The sequence below is a fragment of the Carcharhinus amblyrhynchos genome, chromosome 2 (assembly GCF_965287045.1).
Source record: "Carcharhinus amblyrhynchos chromosome 2, sCarAmb.v2.hapA, whole genome shotgun sequence".
Classification (NCBI taxonomy): domain Eukaryota; kingdom Metazoa; phylum Chordata; class Chondrichthyes; order Carcharhiniformes; family Carcharhinidae; genus Carcharhinus; species Carcharhinus amblyrhynchos.
This window is the reverse complement of record NC_137325.1, coordinates 98,562,715-98,589,046: the sequence shown is the minus strand read 5'-3', so window position 1 is coordinate 98,589,046 and position 26,332 is coordinate 98,562,715. Positions and strand designations below refer to the sequence as shown.

The 26,332-nt window shown below is 37.8% G+C and overlaps 1 protein-coding gene across 9 annotated transcripts in view; it reads left to right on the top strand.

The window, feature by feature from the left end:
- The window catches only part of tbc1d5 (TBC1 domain family, member 5), a 478,503-nt gene that overhangs the window by 246,836 nt on the left and 205,335 nt on the right, over positions 1–26,332 (top strand). For all 9 annotated transcript variants that reach the window (XM_080209683.1, XM_080209656.1, XM_080209674.1 and 6 more), the window contains 9 exons: positions 5,402–5,510; positions 9,374–9,463; positions 9,553–9,627; positions 11,468–11,535; positions 14,792–14,894; positions 15,661–15,749; positions 16,669–16,719; positions 16,806–16,875; positions 23,124–23,296. In XM_080209683.1, the coding sequence (XP_080065809.1) occupies positions 5,402–5,510; positions 9,374–9,463; positions 9,553–9,627; positions 11,468–11,535; positions 14,792–14,894; positions 15,661–15,749; positions 16,669–16,719; positions 16,806–16,875; positions 23,124–23,296 (828 nt within the window). The remainder of the gene's footprint in view (positions 1–5,401; positions 5,511–9,373; positions 9,464–9,552; positions 9,628–11,467; positions 11,536–14,791; positions 14,895–15,660; positions 15,750–16,668; positions 16,720–16,805; positions 16,876–23,123; positions 23,297–26,332) is intronic.

Genomic DNA, 26,332 nt, shown 5'->3' with positions numbered 1-26,332 from the left:
CTTGTATTGAAGCCCTTTCGACATGAATGCTAACATTGCATTTGCCTTCCTAACTGCCAACTGAACCTAAACATTAACCTTAAGAGAATCTTGAACAATGACTCCCAACGAGCAGATGTGTCAACAGTTTTATATTCTGAAACACTCTTGTGTTTCTGATTTCCTAAGCGTTTTCCCATTTAAAAAATAGTCTATGCCTCCATTCCTCCTTCCAAAGTGCAAAACCTCACACTTTTCCACATTGTGTTCCATTTGCCACTTCTTTGCCCACTCTCCTAACTTGTCCAAGTCCTTCTGCAACCCCCCTCCACTTTCTCAGTACTACCTGTCTCTCTACATATCTTTGTATTATTTGCAAACTTAGCAACAGTGCCTTATTTGTTCTCTGTATTGCATAAATGTGGATTGGGAGGGGGACTTTAGGTTCTCCATAGGAAACCAATGCAGCGGTCCTTATAAATGGTTATAGATCTGAGAATTTTGGCCTTCAGGGAGAGACTAGGCCCCCCTTTTTCTTATTCTAGCTATTGATCCTTTGACAGAGGCCGTTAGATATGACCCTCAGGATTTTGGGCTGTCTACTGGAGGTAAGCAGCGTAAAATTTCATTCCATATGGATGATGTATTGCTGTTTGTTTCTAAGTCAAAAGATTTTGTTCATGCTATTATTGATGTGGTAGCTAGATTCTTTTTTTCAGGTTAAAAGATTAACTTCATGTAATCAAAAGGCAGTGCACTTGAGCAAGTTAGGAGGGAGACCCCCTCCTTCTTCTCGTTTCCCTTCAGATGGTCCTATTGGGGTTTACTTATTTGAATATTCTTATTATCCCTGATTTTTGGCCATTATATAAAGCAAACCTTCCTTCATTATTGTCGTCTATTCAGTGGAACCCACATCGTTGATCATTTATACCGATTTCCTGCTTGGGTAAAATTGCTTTGATTAAGGTGAACATTATAACCTAGGCTACTGCTGCAAATACTAACTATCTTGTTATCTCCATAATTAAGTTTATGGGTTGCTCAAGCTGTTTTGTTTGGAAGCCTTGTTTGAAATTAGCTAAGCTGCAGTTGCCTGGTTCTAAAGGAGGGCTACGGATGCCAAACGTTAAGATGTATCAGTTAGCTTTCCAGTTTAGACTTATGCGTGAGAGACCCTTCCTCCACATGGCTTGATAGTCCTTGTACTTGCTCATACATGCCTCAGAGATCTTCCCCAGAGATCTGGGATAGGCTGAGCAAGTGGGCAAGGACCTGACAGATGGAGTATAATGTTAGCAAGTATGAAATTATCCACTTCGGCAGAAATAATAGTAGGAGGATTATTATTTAAAAGGCGAAAAGCTGCAGCATGCTACGGTGCAGAGGGACCTGGGGGTCCTTGTGCACGAGTCGCAAAAACCCAGTCTGCAGGTGCAGCAGGTGATCAAGGAGGCGAATGGAATGTTGGCCTTCATAGCGAGGGGGATAGAATATAAAAGTAGGGAGGTCTTGCTGCAACTATACAGGGTACTGGTGAGGCCGCAGCTGGAGTACTGTGTGCAGTTTTGGTTGCCGCACTTGCGGAAGGATATATTGGCCTTGGAGGGAGTGCAGAGGAGGTTCACTAGGCTGATACCGGAGATGAGGGGGTTGGCCTATGAAGAGAGACTAAATAGACTTGGTCTGTACTCGTTGGAGTTTAGAAGGATGAGGGGGGATCTTATAGAGACGTATAAGAAAATGAAGGGGATGGGTAGGGTAGAGGTAGAGAGATTCTTCCTGCTTAGAAAGGACAGCAGGACTAGGGGGCACAGCCTCAAGATAAGAGGGGGGGGGTGCAGTTTAGATCAGAGTTGAGGAGGAACTTCTTCACTCAAAGGGTGGTGAATCTCTGGAATTCTCTGCCTGTTGAAGTGGTGGAGGCTACCTCGCTAAATATATTTAAGTTAAGGGTAGATAGATTTGTGATAGACAAGGGAATTAAGGGTTATGGGGAGAAAGCGGGAAGGTGGAACTGATCCACTTCAGATCAGCCATGATCTTATTGAATGGCAGGGCAGGCTCGAGGGGCTAGATGGCCTACTCCTGCGCCAATTTCTCATGTTCTTATTTTCTTATGTAGTCACTCTTATCTCTCAGGGATCCTAAGGTGACATTAGAATAAGTGTGTTAATCCTATTGTCACTAACACTCAAGGCTTAGACAGTGGTCCATGACTTGTTGAGGAAATCTAATTTAACTTTCAACCTTTCTCACATTCAGAGTAATCTGGATTTCCCACCAGGTTATAGGAACCATGGTTTTGATAATCTGGAGTGATAGAGGTCTCTGTAGGTGATGTATTTGATGGCACTACCGTCTTTTGAGCAGTTGTGTTAACAGTTTCATTTTCTGAAACACTTTTTTTTGACACTTGCACCTTAGTAACTTAATAAGTTAACTCTTCTTTATGATGCAAATTTCCCCAGTGAAAAATCCTGCTACCCATTAGTTAATAAATTTTATGACATTCTACACCCTAAATTTTGTGAAAATACATTTGGTGTGCTGCAGTCTTGGGAAAAAGACCTTATAGTAAATACTGACGAAGAGACATGGAATGCTATCTGGGAATGTGCTGATAAAATTCCAGTTTGTAATAGTAAAAAGGAAAACCAGTTTAAGATATTGTACCATCTGCTTATTACTCAAGCTTGTGGTACAGGTTTGACTCTGTTCTGGAAGTGCAAGGTGGACATGGGAGATTACCTGTATTGCTTCCGGTCCTGTGTCAAGATTTAAGCGTACTGGTTTAACCCTCTGAAAGAGTTTGAGTGGATATTTGACATGGCATTAGAGTTTGATTGCTTGCATCTGATGCTGGGTCTCCAAGACAAAAGATTAATGATCCGAATGGGAAAAGCTATATCCTAACATTTGCAACACAGAAGAATATCCTTTATCCATGGTTTCATGATCAATCCCCTTGAATTTAGAATTGGCATTAAATCGCTCTGAAGTGTGTAGTAATGGAATTCTTGACTTGTTTATTTTGAGCTAAATGGGATACATTCCATAAGGTATGGCATCCTTACCTTAAAAGTTCTGCACTCTGCATTGTCTTATGTACTCCTACAAGATTTTCCATAAGTTTTGTTACTCTGTTGCCATTATTCTGTGAGCTTGGTTCAGCAACGCTGAGCCAAATATAGCTGCATTCTGATATCTCCCCAATCCTTTGATATATCCTTTCACTACTTGTATGATGTGAGGTGCTGGACACCGTGAATAATCTGAACCAAGTGAGTTTAATTGTTTTCTGTCTCTTTCTACATGTACCTTTTTTGAGAATAATCTTACTGTATCAATCTGAGTTTGTTTCATTATTTGTAAAATATGCAAAATCAGTATGAATATATTTTGTATTTCTTGCAAAGCATGTACTGAGGCGCAGAAGTTTGTACAATTGGGAGTATCTCGTGGATATGGTGTTGAGAGATTTCTCACTACTTCCTTTGAGAGAAAGTTCTTTGCCATAGTTTTAAATCAGCTGCCAAATGTTCCTGAGTTCAGGTTCTGTGCCATCAGCCTGCGATAAAACTGCAGTCAGAATTTCACTTTAGTCAGCTCAACCCAACCCATTTCTGTCACTGATGAAATTGAGGCAAGGTTAAATAAAAGTATATTTGTTTTTAAACTGGGCTTTGAGAAGATTGTAATGCATGACTGAATGATGAATCATTATAACATGTGTTTATTTTGTAGATCATTATAGGATTTCAATGGTCAGCGCTGGTCCAGTTCTCTGCCAATGTTTCGGGACAATTAATTTCTAATTGTTCCCATTTGACAATTTATTCACCTTGTATATTAATGAAACAAAGGTGTTTGTTCTCTAGTGTTTCCAAGCCTTGGAGACATATTTAAGTTGTTTATCTAGGGGTTCGCAGTAGATACTATAATTTATGGTCGCATGAAACCAACATTTAAAATAATAAGAAATACTTGCATTTTTTTCAAATATGTAGGATAAATTTTATACTTGAATTCCTAAAATAAAATTTGGAATAATGTGTAACTGTATTTTGATCAGTGGCCACCAGTAATAAAATCCTTTGAACCTGATGTTTGCATGCTTTTTTTTTCTGTTGCACTCTAGTGATACGAATCAATCGACTGCAGTTTAATGGGGCTGCACCTTAAACATTGACTCTTGTCCACTGGGGTGGCTCCGAATTGCTGTTACTTTCATTTATCAAGCCGTCACACAAAAAAAGAGAAAATGCTGGCAATACTCAGCAAATCAGGCAGCATCAATGCAGAGAGAGACAGAACTAATGTTTCATAGCAATGACTTTTCAGTGACCAGAACTCAGGTCATCAACCTGAAATATTAACTCCAGCTTGATCTTTTCAAATAATCTTACCACATCTAAATTCTCCTATAACTCCATGATTATTCTCAAAGGCAAAGGTAATCTCAGACTCATTTGCTCAACAACAGTTTTCTTCCCCCCAAACCCTATCCTCACCACTGCATCCTAATTTCCAACATCAGTTGTGAGCAACTAGTAATGTTTTATGCAACCTCTTCCGTCCTTCCTTGCCCTTGCCTTCCCACTCCTGGTTTGACCCTACTTAATTTTTTTAAACTTTTCTGCATCCCTTACTTCCTCCATGAGATCCATTTCATGTTTTGCTCGTTCCCTCCCAAACCAACTCAATGCACAACTAGCTTTCCTTGCCTAAGTGTCACTCTCTAATTTTCAAAATCTTCATTATTACTTCTTCAAACTACCAAATCTTCAATTAATCCTTTGTTTTTCTTTTCCTCTCAACTTTTTGAATGCATCCATTATTATCAATAACAGTGTAATAGCTTCTCATGCAAATATACTTTTGAATACTTCAGACCCATTTCCACTCTGTGCACAATGCACCATATTGGTCAGAGTCACTGACATCCTCTGAGTTCACCACAGTGCTTCTTCTTGTCATTCATTTTACCTGCTATTAAATACAGTTAACAACTCCAATCATCCTCCATTTTCTTTCCTCCATAGGACTGTCCTTGCTTGATTCACTCCAATATGGTCAGTAGCAATGACTTATCTTCCCTTCAGGAAGTGAAGATTGCCTTTGTATATCTTGCACAGCATAATTATGTTTCTAAAATAAGTGAGGTAAGAGGGGAAATCTATCATCCAGGATATCAGGATTCTTACTCTGAAGAGTACTCAATTCCTAAATTACTGCTAGTACCAGTTTTAAAAAAGCATTAAATTCCAAGTCATGTTTCACTGGTATTGTGTGCCTACTTGGTTCAAAATTGCACAATTGAAGGATACCAGATATTTATTAATACACATTAAATGAATGCTGACTTGAATTCAGTCAGAACCATGAATTTTATGCAGGTATTTTGCTTTTCAATTATTAGCAAAGAATGGGAAGACCTGTTTGGACATAGTAATTATTTCGCAAGAATAAGACTGAAGGGGATTAATGGGCAGCTGAGAAGCAGCCGATTCCGCAGTGTTTGTTGGAAGGTAACAATCTTTTAATGTGAGAAAACTTTATTGATTATTGTGCAAGTAAAATGAACCTGATTTTAACTCGTTCAAACCCATCCACTTATACAGAGTTAAAATCAGGCCATTGATTTAGAAAAAAACATTTGTACTTTGTGACGTACCTGTAAGAACATAAGAAGTAGGTGCAGGAGTAGGCCATCCAGCCCTTTGAGCCTGCCCCGCCATTCAGTAAGATCATGGCTGATCTGAGGTGGCTCAGTTCCACTTTCCCGCTTTCTCCCCATAACCCTTAATTTCCTTGCCTACCAAAAACCTATCTACCCGTGTGTTAAATATATTTAGCAAGGTAGCCTCCACCACTTCAACGGGCAGAGAATTCCAGAGATTCACCACCTTTGAGTGAAGAAGTTCCTCCTCAACTCCATTCTAAACTGCCCCCCCCCGCCCTTATCTTGAGGCTGTGCCCTCTAGTCCTGTTGCCCTTTCTGAGCGGGAAAAATCTCTCCACCTCTACCCTATCCATCCCCTTCATTATCTTATACGTCTCTATAAGATCCTCCCTCATCCTTCTAAACTCCAACGATTACAGACCCAGTCTATTTAGTCTCTCTTCATAGGCCAACCCCCTCATCTCTGGTATCAGCCTAGTGAACCTCCTGTGCGCTCCCTCCAAGGCCAAAATATCCTTCCGCAAGTGCGGCGACCAAAACTGCACACATTACTCCAGCTGCGGCCTCACCAGTGCCCTGTACAGTTGCAGCAAGACCTCCCTGCTTTTATATTCTATCTCCCTCGCGATAAAGACCAGCATCCCATTCGCCTTCTTGATCACCTGCTGCACCTGCAGACTGGGTTTTTGCGACTCATGCACAAGGAGCCCCAGGTCCCTCTGCACCGTAGCATGCTGCAGCTTTTCACCCTTTAAATAGTAATCCCTCCTACTATTATTCCTGCCAAAGTGGATAATCTCACACTTGCTGACGTTGTACTCCATCTGCCAGGTCCTCGCCTCCTCGCTCAGCCTATCTAGATCCCTCTGCAGACTTTCCACACCCTCCGCACAATTTGCTTTTCCACTCATCTTTGCGTCATCAGCACATTTCGACACCCTACACTCAGCCCCCTCCTCCAGATCATCTGTGTAAATGGTAAATAGCTGAGGTCCCAGCACTGATCCCTGCGGCACTCCACTAGTTACCAACCGCCAATCAGAATAGCGTCCAACTCTCTGCCTCCTATTAGACAACCATTCCTCTGTCCACGCTAACACCTTACCCCCAACTCCGTGCCCCCTAACCTTCTGAAGCAACCTTTTGTGCAGCACCTTATCAAACGCCTTTTGAAAATCGAGAAACACTACATCCACCGGTTCCCCTCTGTCTACCACACTCGTCACATCCTCATAGAATTCCAATAAATTCGTCAAACACGACTTCCCCTTAACGAAGCCATGCTACGTCTGCTATAACAAACAATTCTTCTCTAGGTGCCTCGCTATTTCTTATTTGATGACGGATTCAGGCATTTTTCCAACAACAGACGTTAAACTAACCGGCCTATAATTCCCTGCCTTTTGCCTGCTACCTTTTTTAAACAGTGGCGTAACATTAGCCGTTTTCCAATCTTCCAGCATTTCCCCGGAATCCAGCGAAGTTTGGTAAATAATCACTAAGGCGTCTACTCATATTAAATGTTTCATGTGAAGAATATTGCAGATGTGAGTGAAAACGCATTATGCTCGAGTCCAAAATAATGTTGCTGTGACTGCATCTCACCTCTGTTTCACATGATAGCATTGCTTTCAGAGGTACCCCTGCTTTTAGGACCAATGTTGTATTTTAAATGTGACAACTTGCATATTATGAAATGTTACTAGAGGCAAAAATTGCATTGTTGCCAGTTGTGTTATTTGACGTTATACTTTCACCCTTCTACCCTTCTGCAGTCATGTTCACTTCTGAAAAGTTAGCTTTTTATTTGACCAAAAATCTTGCACTACATTTATACTTTACCCTGTCACTCAAGTGAACCCTCATTCCCCAGGGACCAGTTCAAAGTTATTCTCAGCTTTCAGTGGCTTCCTTTCTTTTTGTCGAGTAACTTCTAATCCCAGAACTGACTTTCACTGGGAGGGTTACCCTGGAGGTTCCTCCCTCTAGCCCAAGATAGGTGAATCTTCTAGCTCTTTAACATCCTCCCAAACTTGGTCTTTTTAATCTGAGCACAAGCTCGCACTGAGTTTTCTGTGATGACCAGTGTCTGCATTTTCTGTGCTTTAACAGAGGACTGGCTACCTATCTGTCTCCTTGCCCTCCCCCTCTTCTTGCCCTTCCTCTCCATTGGATTCTTGCAGATTGTCTTGCATCTGTGAACTTAGGAAAATTGCAACTTGCTACTATATAGCTCTTGATTGACTTTTGCCATCCCAAATCCAATTTCCATGACAACGTAAATCATATGGGCCTTAGAAATGCTAATATTCACTTCCTTCTAGACACCCAATTCCATTTGAATTTGGAATTAAATAAACAGTTAAGTATAACAATTTACAAGGCTTGGCATTCCTAGCACTGTGAGACATGGAAACTAACAGTCTACCACAATCAGCACAAGTGGCTCTCTTGGCTTCATCAGGTATGAACATCTTGCACCCCCTTCCCAGTAAGTCAACCTGGTTCTTCTTCCCCACACAACTCCAAGCCACTCAGGCTTGTTGGACACAATTGGATCAGATCACATGACCCCATCACTACACTTTATCCTAAATTAAAGAGACAGTCCCTAAACATAACAATCAAATAAATTGTGTATTCCTAATACATGGTATTGACTAGTATTGGGAAATAAACTTCATCCTATGCATAAGTTTTAAGCACCTAAATTTGGAAATACCACTCCTCCTTGGGGCAGAATTCAGGCAGAAGATAAATGGAAGTATCACAATTAGTGGTGGAACCCAGATACAAACCAGAGCACTAAATGGTGGCCAAAGAGGCAGGCACACATTCTTTCCTATCAAATTTCGTTCCTCTTGACAATAGTTTGGCTACATAGAGCTAGGGCCACTTGCAGAAAGTGATTATAATTGCTGTTCTTAGTCAAATGTGGGTGCGTAAGTTGGCCATTGCAAATGACAGCTAGACCCAGAGGGATGACTTGGCATTGGATTCTGAGCCTGTGAACATTAGCCCAATAGCTGTCTGAATTCTGTGGCCTGACCAACCTATAGTATTTATTGTAAACTATTCTGTTCCAAAATTCTGACTGGTATGCAGGATTGGTGTTCCTATTGTATCACTTCTGGTGCTTTTACAACTTCTGTCCTTTATTCATGCCTGTATGAAAAGTAGATGAAGAATGCAATTCATTCAAATATGCATGTGCTGATAAATAGGTAGAGTTGTCCCCAGAACCACAATTTGGGGAAACAAATTTTTTAATGAATTTAATAATAAAATCTTTGATTAAAACAGTATTTTTAAGTTATGACTAAATTATACACTTATCCTGTTTAATCCCTAATGTTTGTGCCGTCCATTTTTTGTTTCCAGACGTAAAGAATCTTTACTGCTATGGGGATTATTTGCCTCTATGAAGACATTTATAATATTTGGTGTCAGCTTAACTAGGGCTAATCAAATTGTGTTGGTTGCTATATATGCATTTTATGTATGTGTATATATACATATTCTTTATATTGAATAAACAATACATCTCTAGTTTCAGTGGGTTAGAAAGTTTATTTCAGTGTTGTTAGATTTGTCATAACCTGTGAGTGATGCCTTTTATCCCCTAGGATAGGTTTTGTATTCCACTGGAAAGCAATGATGTGTTTTCTGCTTATTTTGTTCTAACTGGTGAGAGTTGTGTCCTTGTAGCTGTTCTTGGATGTTCTGCCTGAGGATAAAAAGCAATGGCTTAATAAGATAGCAGAATTAAGATCTCACTATGAACAGATAAAAGAAATTGTAAGTATTTTTTGTACTTTTTCCATCTACCATATATGTAATTGTTTAACAAAACTTGAAGTACCAACAGCAGTCTTGTCTAACTGTAGCACATCACAAACCCTCGGAAAGCTGCTGGACAGCAGGATCTGATTGTCAACAACCCACTTTCACAAGATGAGGGGGTAAGTACGATCAGATTTGGTTTTGCCAATTAACTTCTTGACAATTGCTGGGTAACCCCATAATATCTTCAGCTATTTAGCAAAAACAAATTTAGTGCAGCTTTCAGATGATACATCAAACCCATGTCAATTATATGACATAACCTGTGCCATGCCTTTTGCAGTTGAAAAAATGTGAACTAAACCAGCTGCTTAATTTGAATTTCAGATGCCATCCGTTATTATGTTCTGAAAGTTTGGGTTGTACCAACTAGTCACCAATTCCATCCCATTCCCTGGCCACTGAGGCTGAATCAAACTGTTCACAGCCAGGTTTGAGATGATGCATCTGCATAATTAACTGCTACCCATATATTTTACACGGAGACAGTGATCTGAGCTCTAGACCACGTATCCCCTCCATCATGACCGCCTCATTTACCCCCATAATATTGCCCATCCTGCCTCAGCCCATCTGCTGATGAAATCCTCTTCTTTCTCTCTCTCTCCAGACTTCACTATTAAATAGCCGGTTGCTTACTTTTCACCCTGTATAAACTTGAGTTCATTTAAAACTCATAGCTAGGCTAGCATCAAGTCCTGTTTGCCCCATGTGCTCTAGTTATGGCCGTTTAAACCATCCAAATTTTCATTGTTCCACTTTTACTGCAATTCGTTCATGTGCATTAGCCCTCCTTAAACCTTTTACATTTCTCCGTCTTTCCTCCTTTAATCCCTCCTTATTGTTTGACCAAGCAAATCTGCTTGTAGAAAACAGCACACAATTGAGGGACTTAAATTGTTCAAGATATTGACATCTCTGGGCAAAGTAAGCCTTTATGTAGTTAATTTTGTATCACCAATGGGGATATTACTTTGACTTTAAACCGCTAGAAATTGCAATGAATTTTATATAATTTCAGTGGAATTATCCAAGGATCTGTGCAAGAAAGTTATGTCCCACGTGTTAAATCTTGCAGCATCATTTATGCCCCCTCTTCGTCATTCCTTGCACCACTTGTTGACCAGGAAATATTCATTAAGAAAGTTTATGTAGCCAACTAGTACCAGTGATGTTCCTTCCTTCAGTCTGAGGCTTTTGTTCATATTTGTGGTTCCAGTATAAATTGGAGAGTAAATTTAATGCATTTCAATGCCCATTATGAAGTTGCACCTGCCAGAAGTTCATGAAAAGACTTTGGGCACAGATTAACAAGTTTTCTATACATTACAATTATAATTGAGCATCCACACCCAAATGCAAAATTTGCACGTCAACTGGGAAAGCTCATTTTATAAAACTTACCTTATGTATGTATGACAGCTCTTTTACACGCTAGATGCCAGCTGCAACTCATTTTACTGTAAAATGCATGCTGCCTTTTTAATTTATCCCCAACTATTTTATTTTTGGTAGCAATTTTCTGCAGATTGAATAAAGACTGCACAATATATTACAGCTAATGTAGAATAATCAGAATCTTTGAACATAAGTTTATAAAGTTCAATATGAAAGACAGTATTTCTTGAACTTAAACATTTTGTTCTGCATGTGGATATGCCGAAGCTTTTTTCAAAAAATAATTCAACATTCTAGTGGTTGCTTAGACATATTTATTTAAATTATATTTTAACAGAAGACATATTGTATATCCATTCGTGTGATGTAATATCATATTATCTTCGTTGGAAAATACTCGGTTTTATCATTCATTTCAAGGCAGCAGTTAGGTACAGTTAAGGACGTGAACAAAAGGCAATTGAAAAGAATATCAAGTAATTATGTCATCTCAAAAAATATTTGTTGTTCAGTTTTTTTTTCAAAGAATATTCATTTTCCAATACTGCTTTTTTTATATAGAGTCTTTGGAACAAGTTTTTTCAGGATAAAGAACTTCGGGCGATGATTCAGCAAGATGTGACCAGAACGTATGTGCAAAATTAAATCTGTAAATGAATCGTGAAATGCAAGCAATGCGTTGGTATTTAAGATGTTTGCTTTCAATAAATTGCCAGCCTTCGTATTTATTTTTGTGCAATGACGTATCTGCATAATTAACTGCTACCCATCAAAAGGATGTTATTTCTTTATCAAATTTATGAAGATTTTGATATTAGGCTTCATATGACCCTCTCTGTGGACGTAAGTGCTCAGTATTCTTCATAAACTGTTTTTGCATTTTTTCCTGATTCTGTCCTTCTTACTGATTGTATGTTTCATATTCCTTTCAAGCATGAGAAGGATAGTCTTGGAAACAGTAGTGTTTTAGGACCAGGAAGCTCATTTAAGGAGGATGACCGAATCTCCAATTTTATTCTGAATGAAAGAGATTCTTCAGTAGCTTCCTGTGCTGCACAAATTACTTTTTTTGAAAACACTTGCATTTACTCAACTAATGAAAGCAAGTTCAAGCAATATGAGATCTGCAACTCAAATCTCAAAGCCTCCTGTTTCTCAGAATCAATTGGTAAAACAATTGAACTACTGGACCACCCCACCTAATCCAAATTATGTTTCTGTTTTTGCCTGCAAAATACCATGGGGATTTATTCAGTCATTAGTAGGTATGATGGTGTCATTCTGCTTTGCAGTTTAGATATGAGATTGTTATTGTCATTGCATTACTATTGAAGAACACAAAATAATAATAATCTGGCAAGCTAGTGAAGGACTAATAAATCTGAAGAAGGAAATATTTAGAAATCTATATTACAATGTTGTAGTTTAAAAAAGTATCAATATGTGTATTAATATTTATTAAGTGCACAGCATCAAATATAAATCAGATTCAGGACTTGCCTGTACTGTTGTTTATTTTTCTTTGTTATTTTGCAAAAGTATTAAAACAAAGAGTTAAGTTACAACCCATCATTGATTTTCATTTTAAATGTGTACTTGAGGTAGTGTAATTTCAACCTAAAATTAGCAGTATTCACCTTACCCCCGATTTGTTTATGGATAATAGGTAACCAGTTCCATTGAAGTGAATTGTATTAGCATAATTGACTTTTCTGTACACAAAAATGAATAGGAGATTCTGAGACACACTTGTAAGTTAAGGAAGACGCACAATAAATGTCAGTATAACCGGTTTATGCATAATGATACAATCTATGGCACAGACTGCCATCTAGTGTAGTAAATAGTACCTCAGTTTAAGCATTCAAAGATGAATCGGACCGATTTCCAATTTAATGCAATATAAATTGGGGTAATGCTCATAAAAGGTGATTTTTTTTAATAATCAGCTCCAGAGGAAAAGTTTGATTCAACAAGTAACTTATATTTACCTTTTTAAATGTATATTTCTTTTTTTTAGCTGACCCCTGTTGGTATAATATTAAATATAATATTTGTATACATATTATATTTTATATGTTAATAATTTTCTCTCATGAAGTTGTACAGAGTGGTATAGAGAGTGCATTTTTTCATAGCAATAGATGTTCATCCATTGATTTTATACTAAGAAGGCTGGTTTGTATGATGGACTGGACTTCATTCATGATCCTTTATAGTTTCTTGTGGTCTTGGGCAGAGCAGGATCGATACCAAGCTGTGATACAACCAGAAAGGATATAGAGAAATATATATGCAAGGAAATTACAAACTGTACAATAGATAAATTGAGGGACTTAAGTTATCCTGATGTGCACTGGAATAGTATGAGTGTAAAGGCCAGAGAGAATATTTCCCCTCAGTATTGTTGTGTATTTTGAAACATGACATTTGGAAGCATTGGGTTTAAAAACAAGTGAAGTGTTTATTGTGGTCTATGATCTTATCCATGGCTGCTGCTTCTCTCTCTGCTTCCTGCTCTGCATCTTTGACATCACTTCTGTTTGCATACGTTACTACAGCATGGCTCCACAATGAACCAAAAGATACAAATACATAAGAAATAAGTTCCCAGTTCAATGAGAAAGGATGCATTGCTGTATCTGATTCTAAGAAGTGAGGTAGGCCAAGTGGATCATATGTCAATCAGCAAATATGTAGGGCACAGAGATCAAAGTATCATAATCATAGAATCCCAATGGTGCAGAGGAGGCCATCTGGCCGATCAAGCCAGCACTGACAACAATCCCACACTAACTCCGTAACCCCACATATTTACACTGCTAATCTGCCTGACAGTAAGAGGCAATTTAGCATGGTGAATCCAACTAATGTACACATCTTTGGACAGTAGGGAGGAAACCTATGCAAAGAGGGAGAGAGCATGCAAATTCCACACAGTCACCCAAAGCCAGGATTGAACCCGTGTCCCTAGCACTGCGAGACAACAGTGTTTAACCACTGTGCCACCTTGCCATAAAGTTTAGGTTGACTTTGGAAAAGAGTAATCTGGAGTAAAAATATTTAATTGACAAAGAGCTAATTTTGATGAGGGTGGACAGATCCGGCCCAGGTAAATTGGAATCAAAGACTGGCAGCAAAATTGTAATTGAACATTGAGATCTTACAGAAGAGTGAATTTGGGTACATGACTGTGTAGGTTAACAGTACAGAAATCAAAGCCTGAGCGCCCTGGGTAACAAAAGAGGGGATGATGCAGAAAAACTTCATATAGATTATTCCTACACTCTGAGAGCTCTGCCTACCTGACTCCTCTGAAATTATATTTCCAATTTAATCATCTGAGGATGCCTTCATGACCCCTTTACTACCCTTAGCAACAACCAGCTGTCTCTGGGGCTGCCAAGGCTTCAGAGCTGGTCATCCTCGGCTTGGTTGGTAACCAAGGAGCCCTCCCGCTAACCTTCATAGCGCAGCAATTTTGAATGTTTCCTCCAGGAACATCGCTGTGCTGACCCTATTGCCAGCAAATGTGGACTCAGAATCCCAAATTAGACCTGACACCCCAAAGCTATTTTCCAAAAATGGAAATCAGATCCATTGCTTCCATAAGAGGAGAAAACACAAAGTGAATTTGTCTGATTATTTTAAATAGGTGGAAATTAATATTTAAAAGCTACAAAAGTTTATTTGATGTACCTTAGGCAAATTTTTAATTGGCCATTTTAATGTTCGTTTCAAACAAGTTTGGTTTAAATAGAATTGTGCCAAGATCACAATATTAACTGAATATTGTCTGAAGGCATTGTTAAAAATAACCTGTATAGGGAAGCAAAAAGGAACAACATTTCTTGAGATGGTGTGGTGAAATTTTGTGTCTTTCAGGTTTCCTGAAATGCAGTATTTCCAACAGGAAAGTGTGAGGCAGATCTTGACAGATATCCTGTTTTGTTATGCGAGAGAAAATGAGCAGCTGCTTTACAAGCAGGTAATGAAATACTGTACAGGTTTGGTTGAATAATTAAGCAGTTTAAAATTGGACTGTAAGAAAAAGTGTGTTGTGACATTTACTAAGAATAAATATGCATTCATTCTGGGCATAACATTCTGTCCCCGAAGCATTTAAGTCTGCTGCAAGTTACACATTGCATATGTTTTAGTTTTGTACGAGTATGTTTTTTAAAAAAACCCTTCTTGCACATAAGATTTAGTAATTTTCACATTAATGTTTTAATTATTCTGTCTTTTCCCAATGTGTTTCTAGTTGCAAAGATGCCTGCTTTTAAATTATAAAGCAAAGATACTCTACTATTTGTTTTAATGTTCAAGTGCAGGCTACAAGAGATTAAATCTGTAATTAATTGTCCATTTACTATGGCAGTTTCAATTTGAAAATCGTATATGCATATCACAATTTTAGGATAATTTTTATATATAAATAGGAAGAGAAATAATTCCTTGATTTGTATGCTACATACAATGCCTAATTTTAAAATATTTCAAAGCAGAAAATTCTGGGTTTGCATAGCAGCCCCATCAGCATCTGTAAAAAGAAAAGACTGATTAGCATTTTAAGTGTAGAACTCTGGCACCTACGTGGTCTGTGTGCTTCTTGCACTTTGTAAATGCACTGAGCCATTGAAGGGACTCCATTTTAATAGCTCTTTGTTCATTTTCCAGAGTACGCGTTTTATTTTTTAATTTGAGTAAGAATGTTGCAGCTCTATTCATTTTTTTTAATGCCAATGTTTTAGGGAATGCATGAACTGCTGGCCCCTCTTGTCTTTACTCTGCACTGTGATCACCAAGCCTTCTCACATGCCAGTGAAACAGCAAATCCAAGGCAAGTTTTATCTATGCAACTTCTATATTATTTACTATGAAGTTCAGATCAACCTGAAATAGGTACAACATTGCACTTTATGTAGGATATAAGTCAACTTATGGGGATGCTAGTTCAGGAAGAGGGTAGTTCATTAACACCAATGCTAATTGGATTGCCAAGATTTTACTAATCTGCAGTTGGAGTAGTATGATACAATGTTTTGAGCTTTGTCTGCCATTAAGAGGTGAGTTTATTTTCATAAACTTCTAAAGCCTGCCTACTGCAAATCTCAAACAACTGATATTGTGAATTCTGGTTGGACTGTTGGCAGGGGACAGAATAGAAAGCGAGGGAAAATCTTAAAACAATGTTCTATATTAAAATCTTTGTATCATGATATCCATTACAAAACCAATGTTGTTTACCAACCACAGTCTTCTAATTACTGGAATGTTTCACAAACATAAAACAAAGTACTGCGAGCCAATTGGATTGGTCAGTCACCCCATCACACATTTGGTGACCATTACTGAACATTACCGACTTGCAACAAAAAAATCAAAGTTTAGCTTTTGGTCCTACTAACATTTCCATGGATTTCTCATGGGATTGGAAAATCTTGGGAGAATGAGAAGTTCTAAAATCAGGGTTTTCTTTCTGGCATAAGAACAAACTGTATTTGGTGGAGTGGAATGAATACATGATCTACTTTTAGGATGGGGAAGGGAACAATCATTTAAAAAAGTCAATCATTTTATTTTTGTTAAAAATGGTCTTAGTTTTGCAGCTATAAAGGATGATTACACAGCCATTTGTGTTGATGTCCAATGTGAATATTTAGATTTTGGCCGTCATTGTAGATCAAGCAGTAAACAAAACTGAATATTTTGGTGCAGAAAGGAATATTTTGCTAATTTGCAGGTTTATATCTCCACAGTGAGGAAATGAAAGCTCTCCTTAACCCTGAGTTCTTGGAACATGATGCTTAGTAAGTTAAGTAATAACATCATTTTTTTTGTTATTGCTATTGTTTTGCTACTTGTAATTTTGAAACTTGTCTTTTTATCTCTTCAGTGCAATGTTCTCGCAACTTATGGACACTGCAGAACCATGGTTTTCAAGTTTTGAAAGAGAAATAAGAAAGGTATGCTCACCTTGATTTTCAGTTTATAATGAATTAAAACACTTTAATTATCCTCACAAGAGTTACTTAAAGATAAAACTACTTAATTATTTCTTCTGTTTTTTTGTGAATGGCTGACTCTTTACCTCTCTGATCGTGCTCATTACCAGTGTGAATATTGGAAAATTCTAAGAGATGCATTCAAGGTTTATGTATTTATTACATATGGTATTTTTTAAATTTGCTGAGGAATTAAATATTGTCACTCCAGTCGAATATATTAGCTACACTCCCCAGTTTCTCTTCTGTTTACAAGAACAGCCCACACTGATTATCTTAATATTTCTCACCGTAACCAATCCTCTCATTCTCTGGTGAATATAATTGCAGGAAATACATTAATTAACATTTCCATCCTGGAAAGAGAAAGAAGCATGATAATTGGGAAGATTGGTATGGACTACACAAGCAGATTTTGCTTTACAGTCATTAGTATTTTAAAACCAGGAATTTTTGGTCTTCATTTCAGGAACCAAAAGGATAAGTGGTCTTTAAAATTGCCAGTGATGATCATTGAAACAAATGTTTTTGTTCAGGAGCAGCTGCAACATTGAGAGTTCATAATGAAGAATAGAAATGTTTTCTATTATAACCTGAAGTTTGATTTCTTTGAGAGGAAGCGAGGTGATTTGTATTGGATCATGAGTATTAAGAATGGGGAGAAAAAGTTAATAGAGAACATGAATGGTTCTGCTGGGTGATTCAGCCATGAATGGTGATGTGTGAAATGCATGCTGTTGTTGTAACTTCTTGATAGCTTTCAAAATTATCAAAGTGTATTTCAAATAATAGTAATAATAAATTTCCACTTGCAGATGTTAATCTAGGTCAAAAGTGTAGAAGAAGTACTCAACAAAATTTGGAATAATTTAGAAGATGAACACAGGATAGCACATAAATCTAGAATGTTGTTCATTGTGAAGAAATTAAAGTTAGTATGGAAATATATATCCAATAAAACAAAGAAATGATCTGAGTGCAATTATTCAACATTCAATGAAAGTGTCCAATACTTATGATAATAAAAGCACAATATTGTGAATGCTGGAGATTTAAATTAAAAACAAAGTACAGGAAAAACTTAACCAGCCTGACAGCATCTGTGGAGAGAGACATGGAGTTAATATTCCAAGTCTAATATTGCTCTTGTTTGGAAAGGACGAGACACAGTAACTCTGTCTCTCTCTTCACAGATCGATAAGAATTTTTCCTGCATTTTCTGTCTTTATTCCAGTACCTGTGAAATTTGTCAATAATAAACAAATAGGGTGTATTTCAAGGACATTTGATAATGAGCCAAATATTGAACAAATGCTTATAAAACTGGAATGCAGATCAGCTTTTAAAATGATTTTTCTTTGATCAATGTTATGTATAGTGATTAGATCACTACCAGAAGATTCTAACGTTATTTTAGCTTTCACGTATGCTGAATGCTGTCAATTACAACTTGACATCACCAGATCAAATGAATTTGATACCAAATTCAACCGTGTGCCCTAAGCCATGTCCCTGCAGGCCCCAAGCTATGTCTAACGCGCTCAAATCTATCCATATGTTTAGCAACCTGCATTGGAAAATACAAGAAAATTAATTAAGTAAAATGTGATTTTATTCAGTTAGTCCAAAATTTGTTTCATAATACTATACCTGCTTGAGATTACCACCCGATCTCTATCACTTCTTAATCCCTTTTAGGCTTAGGGTCTGTACGTTCCATCCACCCACTACCCATTTCTCAGGATCTAAATTCTCTCCTTCCGACCCCAAGTCTCAAGTTCCAAATCTCATCTCCCTGTGGTAGCATAGTGGTTAGCACTGCTGCTTCACAGCGCCAGGAGCCCATGTTCAATTCCCAGCTTGGGTCACTGTCTGTGGAGTCTGCACATTCTCCCCGTGTCTGCATGGGGTTCCTTCCACATTCTGAAAGACATGCTGGTTAGGTTCATTGACCTGAACAGGTGCCTGACTGGGCAACTAGGGGAATTTCACAATAACTTCATTGCAGTGTTAATGTAAGCCTTACTTATGACTAATAAATAAACTTTAAACCAATCCCTGCCTCCAGTCTGAAAGTCTAAACTCACTCCAGCCCCACTTGCCCCAAGCCTCCAGCCTCTCCCCTGCACCTTCCAGTCTCTCTTCATCCCCTCCAGTGTCTCCTTCCCCCAGGACCCCCTTCCTCCCTCCGTATTCTCTGCCTCAATCCAAATGCTGCCCCCTCCAAATGCTCCTCTCTCTCTCCAGCCTCTCTTTTTCCCCCCACCTCACTCCAACCCCACTGCCCCTCCCTCCAGCCTTTTTTTATTCATGCAGGGGACGTGTTTTTTTTATTCATGCAGGAGATGTGGTTGTCGCTAGTTGAATGCCCATCCCTGAACTGAGTGGTTTGCTAGGACATTTTTAAGAGTGGATCTGGAGTCACATGTAGGCCAGACTTCCTTCCCCAAAGGACATTGGTGGACCAGATGAGTTATTACGACAATCAACTACAGTTTTATTTTAATTCCAAATTTTTACTGAGTTCAAATTTCACCATCTGTTATGATGGAATTCGAATCTGGGTCCCCAAATCATTACCCTGAGTCTCTGGACTACTAGCCCAGTGACAAGACCACTAAGCCACCTCCTTCTCCCAGCCTATCTCCTTCCAACTTCTCTCCCCTTCCAGGGAGAACTCTTTCTGGGGGCAACCCCCTAATATTGTAGATCAAAATGTAAGTCTACCTGATGAATAAAACAACTCAATTTTTCAGGCCCCAGAATTTGTGTTTTTGCATATACTTGTTGTATAAGTTGACCCTCTTTTTAGCCACGACATGCCTACATTTGCATTGGCCTCAATTTCTTACCTCACAAATACATGTTCTACTTTCCTTGTAACTGGATGCATAGGACTGAGCAGGCAAAACGCAGTGTTGCAAATGTGTGCAGGAATTTAAGACATGCCCACACAAAACAGATCCCTCATGCTGAATGATGAAGAGAAATTACTCTTCCAGCAAAACGAATAAAGTATGAAGCTGGTTTCATACTCAGTCATAATATTTGCTAGCTCATCAAATAGCTGTGCTGCAGCAAGGGAATTCAGTATTAGTGAAAAACCCATGCCAGAATGGAAGAAGAAGGAATTGCTCTGATGGTGATGCCCGAGATAAAATGTGACATGACAACTGGATGGATCTTGAGAAGCATATAATTGAATGTGTCCTCAAAAATTGTTCAGATGTTTTCATCATTAACAGAAATATATATATTATATATATATATATATATATGCACTTAAGTGGGTCAAATCAAATTGAATCCAGAAAATGGTTTAGAGCTGGTTGATGTAGCAGCTTTATGGAATATAGATGTGCTGTTGTGGCAGAAGATCAAGATCACTTGGACTATCAAAAGAATCCAATACCATTAATTACCAGTTTCCAGTGAGCCATAATCAGGCACTGGCAAAAACACAGGTAACGTTAGTAACGTGAATCAAAAGCTCATGAATTTCGGTATATTCAACAACTGAACTGTCAAGTTGAAGGTTTAAAAAATTATTCTAATCAAGAACTACCGGTCATGAGAAGACGAATTTCATGGTGACATTCGCCTGTGTGGCAGATTGAATGAAATTAAAGCCTATGGTAATTTTCAAATGTAAAACCAGACCAAAAATCAAATCTTCTGCTGGAGATTTTGTGCGTGTCCATGATAATGGTTGGATGGGTCAGGATAGAGTGAAGTAATGGATCGATTATATGTGAAATAAGCATCCCAATGGCCAATGTAAAGAATGCAGTTTATTAATCTGGGACATGATCCAATCTCATATCAATGATAAAATCAAGATTTGCCTGTGAAGAAATGATACCCACATTGCAGGATTACTAGTGGTTCTTGTATCCATTGCTCAACCTTTGGGTATGTACTTGAACAAACCAGTCAAGGATCATGTTTACAGCAAATGGAATAGAAAAAACCTTCATCAAGGGTGGAAATATGCGCTTGATGTATTTGAGTGGCTTTATCATCAAATGTGCACAAATTGTCATCAGATCATTCAAAAAAAGGGCAAAATATCAAATTCTGTAGATGGAGAGGAAGGTGAATTGTTACGGAGGGATTATTCTGACAAAAAAAGCCTCATTTGATCTGGACTAGGACCCATGCAAAGATGCCATAAGTGACTCAGAATGAATTTGATGCACTTTGTCAGATTGTGAAAACATGAATTTTAAAATGCTTTCATCCTGCTAAAGGTATATTTCTACAATTAATTTATTCAATAAGCTATGCCACATGTACTTTCTTCACATTTAAAAATGTCAACCCAAACTGGCGTTGACATTTTATGCTCACCGTGTTAATTGCCCTCCATTTTTTTGGAACGATTTTTGGCTTCACAGGTCAACTTATATGTCAATATCTGCAGTACCTCCTTACATGCCCAGTGTGAAATTTTGTCTGATAATGTTACTGTGAAATCTCTTGGGACATTTTACATTACAGCATTATTCAAGCAAAAGTTTGTGGTTCCACTTTTAACTATTTCGAATTTGGCTATTCTCTTCAGGACATTGCCAAATGATGCTTCCAAAACAGGACAACTCTGTGACTGTCTATGTTGTAGCCCTTCCAAAGGAGCTGTTAGTAGAACAATGATCAACTTGGCCACTATGATCTGCTAAACCTTTATTATGAAAGCTGCAGCACCTATGAAGGATGACAAATGGACTTGAAAGCCAAAGATATTCATAAAATAGAGTCCTAAAGATTTACAGCAAGGAAACAGGCCCGTTGGCCCAAATTGCCATGCCACCCTTTATTTTAAAATCCTAAGCTAGTCCCAATTGCCTGCATTTGGCCTATATCCCTCCCTACCCATCTTATCCATGTAACTGTCGAAATGCTTTTGAAAATAGTACGCATCTCTACTATGACCTTTGGCAGCTTGTTCCAGACACACACCACCCTCTGCAAAGAAACTGCCCCTCTGGACCTTTTGTATCTTTCCCCTCTTACCTTAAACCTATGCCCTCTAGTTTTAGACTCTCCTACCTTTGGGAAAAGATATTGACTATCAGATGTTGACTGATCTATGCCCCTCATTATTTTATAGACTTCTATAAGATCACCCCTCAGTATCCTATGCTCCAGAGAAAAAAGTCCCGGTAGCATCTTAGTAAATGTACATTAATGATTCATAAGCTCCAGCATATTGCAAAACACACACTGTTTGGGGCCCCTCCCATTACCACATGACAACATGTGACAATAGACTTTTGTGATATAAAGCTCTGAGTCTCAAGATGTACTTTGCTCTTTATTCCCATTAATCTTGAAAGAGATTTATCACAGCTGACCTACCTGGCCAACTTGCGGATACTGTAATCATATCATCTGGTGTCAGTGAAGATAGATGCCTTTGTAAGGCTGCTCAGTAACGTTTAAATGGTCTGGGTATTCAGCAGGAAAAGCCCTGAGAATTTGACTTGACAGCAGATTCGGATAAGTTAGAGATCTAAAGCTTCACCAAAAATAAATGAGATGAGCATTACTGAGACCACAATGAATCTTGGGTTTTATTCTCTGATTCTTGGCTTGGGAAGTTCCTTTGCAATGTAACATATCTATAATTTTGTATTTCTTTCCAGTACAACTGAATCTAGAGAAAATTGGATTTGGGCAAATGCAGCAGTTATTTCAACTTTTTTATATACAGCTTACAATTGGAATGCTGATTTGGGTTTAAACCCTGAACGTACGAATTGTTACTTTATGAGAATAGGAGTTATCCTTTACATAGCAATTGATGATGTGAGCACAGGGGTGATATTTTAAGGCTATAATTAGAACAGCATATAAGGAAAAAGTACCAACATATAAAACAGGATATAAGTGCTATTGATATGACACATTTAGAAGTGCAGGAAGTTATTAGAAAAAAATGTTCAACTAAGATATATTACTTGTCAAGTAGCTTGTTTTATTCCAGAAAGAGCAATACTTGTGGTTACTAATCACTGATAGTTTGGTCATTGCTTTGGGCCTGATTTTCATGATTAAAAACTTAAAATCTTGCTTGAAATTTAGCAGGAATTAAGCGATTTAACAATGATTTAGAAAACTGATAAAAACATAATTAATGTATGATTTTTATTGAATGTGAGAAAGTTTTGCAGTTACTTTTCATCTGTACGCTCAATTAATCTTTTTAGGGAAAAGAAGAGATGGTTACAGCCGTGCCATTTGCAAGACCTCAAGACATAGGACCATCACTTGCTATAGTTTCCAAAGTAAATCGCATTCAAGACCAGTTGTTAAAGAAATATGACACAGAGCTGTACATGCACCTCAATCGACTCGAAATAGCACCTCAGATTTATGGAATGTAAGTGAATCTATGTAATTTTATCTATCTTGCTTCACTGATATAGCTGCATTTAGAAATAAGTCAAATGGTTTTAGTTGTGCAAATGGTGAAAGGAATCACATGAGTGTTAAAATACAGTAATAAATTGTGCAAATAATATGTTCAATAGGGATTGGTTATTTCATGAGCTACGCACAGGAAACACACCTGCTGAAAACAAAATGGGGGATCATGTTACAATTTTAATTAAACCATGCAGCCTATTTCCATAGCTACCAAAGCAGAAGGTTTTTGCACGTTATTAGGTGATGTGAAAAAATAATCAGGTGGATGGACTTAAAACTATGTAATTCTGCAGGAGTGAAGACTTCAGAAATTCTTCTGAGAATGCCAGTTTTATGTTTGAAATGAGTGTGTCAATACATTTTGCAGCTTGAAAAATAATGTCACTTATTGCAAAAATGGCACCCACAATCAACTTAAGATTTATCAAATGTGTAAAAATGGCTGAAATGTTAAGCCAACTTGAGTTATGCTTAAGATGGTTCACTGTAGTCATGTTTATGCAAATTTATTTTCATTTAAAAAGATTAACTATCTTCCCTGAAACAGTAAAGTACCCAGTTGAAAATAATTGTATACTAATTCAGAAATGTGACTTTAACAATTAATGTCAATTGTAGGTAATAATTGCCTAATTTTTATTGAATATTTTGAGGTAAATTTTCATTGTGGGGCTCCAATTTTACTGTAAGACTGAGGAATCCCCAAATGAAGGAAATGGCCAATTAAGTGGCTGCATGCGGGAGCCCCATTGAATTAAAGCTACTGGCCTCAAATGAGGTAAGTAAAAAGGGAGAAGAGTTTAGACGTTTTGGAGATTGAGATGGTTGCAATGAATGCAGCCTCCTCAACAACAAGAGGTATTATGCAACATATTATTGCTCTGTGCATTATATTGAGTATCTAGTTTGTGTCAGGAAAGTGCCCGTAATAAGCCCTTGAGAGTTTACGTGGTTACCCACTACAATCAAACAGGTAACCGACCATTCATGTTGACAGTCTGACTCAACCATAATCTCATGGAAACTAGCTGGTCAACAAGATTTACCCTCCCCTAAGTCCCTCAGCTCTCATTATCAGCATGCCCACCTACAGTCCCATTACCACAGGCTATTGAAATTCAGCCCTTTGTTTCCTAATGGTCTAAATTCTGTGAACTTGATGATTTACAAGTAACATGAGAAGATGAAGAAAGGAAAATAAAATTGAAGCACATCCACTCACACACAGATTTATATATATTATATATATATCAAAATAATATATAGACACACATGCAGATATACATTATATAATACATACGAAATAGATTTATATGTATATCTAGCTTATCTTTTCTTACATCAACCCAATAAATTATGAAGATTGTGCTACGCAATGGAGAAAATTGAGATTAGCTTTGCATTGTGTCACAATTGATGCACTGTGACGTGTTCAGCATTGCAGTATTAAAATAAAATCAAATGTATGGGTCAAACAACTTGGGCATCAGCCAGATAGAAAATTAACACAAACTTTATTAGAACTTTTTAACCATGTTTCCCTTCATTACAACAGATCTGAAGTACTTAATTGGCTGTGCAGCATTTTGGAACTTCCTGAAGTCAGGGAAAATGCTAAATAATTGCAAATTTGTTCTTTTTTCCTGGATGATACCATGTCCTTGTATTTCAGTTTTAAGTTACTCCAGCTTTATTGTCAACCATTTACCATGGGATTGGGCGTGCCAGTAATTTCTTTGCTCGTATCGCGTACTTTGCCACTGAGTCTACCTTTTGTAAAATCTGTTGAATAGCACAAAAGTGGAAAGGGTATATCTGATATGTATTTGAAACATGATAAAATTATTTATATATGATTTGGTACGTCAGTGTAATTGTAAGTTAAATATGAATTTGTTGAATTATACAGTGACTGTGAAGAGTAAAATGTAGTACACTGCAACTCAATCTATGCACTGAATTTGGATTCAAAACATTTCAGAATAACAAGCATTGCACTAATGAACTGTACTTTATTTGACAATTTTGAGGTTAAGCTTTCTTTCAACATCTGAACCACAACTTTTTTATTAAAAACAGGAAACCTCAAATGATACTGTTTTTCTGAGAATTGTAATTTTACTGGATGTACTTTTACTTCTCTCGAAGACTATTTTTAATACTTTGGCTTGTCAAAAATGTTAATTTCAAAAGACTGCACCTTAAATTGTTAGTAAAAGGAGTGTTACTTTTTAACTTCTTTAGTTGGGGAGAAAGTTGAACAAAATATTTGTTATCATAACAACATAGTGCAATTTTGATGTAAAACCAGAATAGCATAATCTGGACAAAATTCAATTGAGTTTCCAACTAAAATATTTTATAAAGTGACTTCATTCAGTCCATGTGCATCACCCCAACCTTCCTGGCATATGCCATTTCAATTCACCATCTTGCTGTCATGCTCACATTTCTGCCTCCAGCCTGCTACAGTGTTCCAGGAAACCCAATGCAGACTGGAGGGTACAGCACCTTATCTTCTAATTAAGTGCATTGAGTTCAACAACTTCAGACCTTGAACTCTGTCCTCCATTTTGACTCTTCGCACCCACCCCCCCATTCTATATTACTGAAGATGCAGGAGTCCGAAATTAAAATACTAGAAAATCTCAGCAGCTTTGACAGTTTCTGTGGAGAGCAAACAGAGCTAACGTTTTGAAGCTGGATAACCCGGCACCACAGCTCAGAAAACTTGTTCTCAGGTTTTGCTTTCAAAGGTGCTGATCCTTGTTCTGCTGTTCACACATTCTGTTATCTGACCTTATAAGAACATAAGAAATAGGAGCAGGAGTAGGCCATCTAGCCCTTCGAGCCTGCCCCACCATTCAATAAGATCATGGCTGATCTGAAGTGGATCAGTTCCACTTTCCCGCTCTCTCTCCATAATCCTTAATTCCCCTGTCTATCAGAAACCTATCTACCCGTGACTTAAATATATTTAGCAAGGTAG